The sequence below is a fragment of the Chinchilla lanigera genome, unplaced genomic scaffold, assembly GCF_000276665.1.
Source record: "Chinchilla lanigera isolate Chin_1 unplaced genomic scaffold, ChiLan1.0 scaffold00094, whole genome shotgun sequence".
NCBI lineage: Eukaryota > Metazoa > Chordata > Mammalia > Rodentia > Chinchillidae > Chinchilla > Chinchilla lanigera.
The window spans coordinates 44,559-46,558 of NW_004955495.1; the positions used below are offsets into that span (position 1 = coordinate 44,559).

A 2,000-nucleotide genomic window follows, 5' to 3' on the forward strand; every position below is an offset into this window, starting at 1 on the left:
CACATATAATATAAATAATATGACATTAGTCTCTTTGAAAATGCAATAAAACTCACAATTTTAAAGAAAAAGCAATTGACATAACTTTCCAAAGATAACAGTAAGATCTCCCCAGAGTATCATGTCTATTATCAAAGGTTTTATTGTGGTTTTCTGACAGGCTTTCGGTATGCATTTGAACTCACTTTGTAGCCTAAACTTGCAGTGATCCTCCTGTTTCAGCCTCCAGAGTGCTGGGATTACAAGCATGCACCAACATGCCTGCCATATTATCAAAGTTGAGCTCCTCATTATTTTTCCACAATTATTGAGATGATATCTATTTTTTTGTTGAACTGTATAAGCATTCAATAACATATAATATCAGCTTACTCAAGAAAACTGGAAAAATGAAACTTTGGAAAATTCAGTTTACTTCATGAAACAAGCTACACTTTGCAAACCATATCTTACAATGCAGTTTTGGAAACAAAACTTTGTGGGTCTCTTTCCCATCTTTGTATGGCTATCTGTATTTGCAACGTCTGGGCTACCTCAGTGTCCTGAATCAATTAAAGATATTTATCCTTCCCAGTTATTTTACTCTGGTGAAGAGCCGGAGTGAAATGCTGCCGTATTCAGTGAGTAAGATTGCTGAGGACACAGAGTAATTTTTGAGTCTGCATTTCCATCGCATGGCACTGAGCAGTAATAGTCACTGAAATTGGATCACACCTTTTAAAGACACTCACGAAGGAGGACTTCCGGAGCTGCTCGGAAGGTGGCAATTATGATGGCGTGAGACTGTTTGAAGAAAGATCAAGTTTTTTAGGTGATCACTGACAGTGTGTCTCACATGCTAATGAATTCCTTTAATGTGAACATTCCCTGTGTATTTCAGTCACACTTCACATACATAATGAGCTACTGCAGTGAACCTGAGAGCAAAATGAGGGGAGGGTGGGACTGAGAGACGGCAGTTTCCTGCGTCGACCAAAATGGGTCATGCGCAGTGATTGAGGGAATCATCTAGAAGATAACACTCCAGGACAAAGATGTTTTGTCTGTGCCATGGAAATGGAACACGTTTAGAAATTTTAAAATCCGAAGGACACATATCTAAGTTTATAATCGAGCCATGTCACATTATATTCATGAATTTTACTCTATTATTAAAAATTTGAAAAATGTAGGCGTCTTCATTTGAAGTTAGGCAACTAATGTCTAAGTAGAACTTCAAATTAAGGTTTACATATTCCAAATGTAAAAACATGGCATCTTCTTAGGTAACACAATCATGCTTCCTTCTCTTCCTTTCAGATACCTTAGAGTTAAAGAATTGGGTGAATCTTACTTCATGACATGACACATTATCATCATTTATCATACTATATATTTAATTATTAACCCCATTAGAACTGGAGCTTCTAAGTGTCTCACATACACTAGTGTGGAGTGAGGGATATTGCGCCTCACAGGGATTATCAACAAAGGGCAGGAGTAAGCATTACTTTACTAGTACATCAGATAGAGCCAAGGAAATTCCTGCACACTCCATCACTTTACACTTTATGATTTTGTTCTCATCCAGGATCGCAAGACTCGGCACTGACACCATGACCTGGTCAATGCTGTGGCTTTACTGGAAACATGATTCTGAGCAAGGCTTGCCCTGTGGGACTAGCTATTCCCCCAGCACACTCCACCTAACCCTTAGTGGATTCTATATGAGCCTGGATGAGAATTCCTGTACAGATTGGTACGGAAATGGGTACACTTGAGATATGAGCAATTAACACTGTGTGAATGCTTTGTCACAGAGAATTAAAATGACTAAAGCGAGTTGACCTCAGAGACACCCTGGTGTGTGATGAGTGTGCAAGGCTCTAAGCTCCTAGAATGAGTGAGGGGAAAAGTGTTTGACTGTCCCAGCAAGGATAAGTAAATGTGAGCAAAGAATCAAACTTTCCTTGTTGCACTGGAGAACAATGTCTACGGAAAAATGTCATAAAATGCATAAG

The 2,000-nt window shown here is 38.9% G+C and overlaps 1 protein-coding gene across 1 annotated transcript in view; it reads right to left on the reverse strand.

The window, feature by feature from the left end:
- Positions 1-717: 717 nt before the first annotated feature.
- Positions 718-2,000, reverse strand: part of LOC102018410 (vomeronasal type-2 receptor 116-like) — a 33,324-nt gene continuing 32,041 nt past the window's right edge. Inside the window, exon 7 of the mRNA XM_013505040.1 lies at positions 718-783. Coding sequence (XP_013360494.1) covers positions 718-783 — 66 coding nt within the window. The remainder of the gene's footprint in view (positions 784-2,000) is intronic.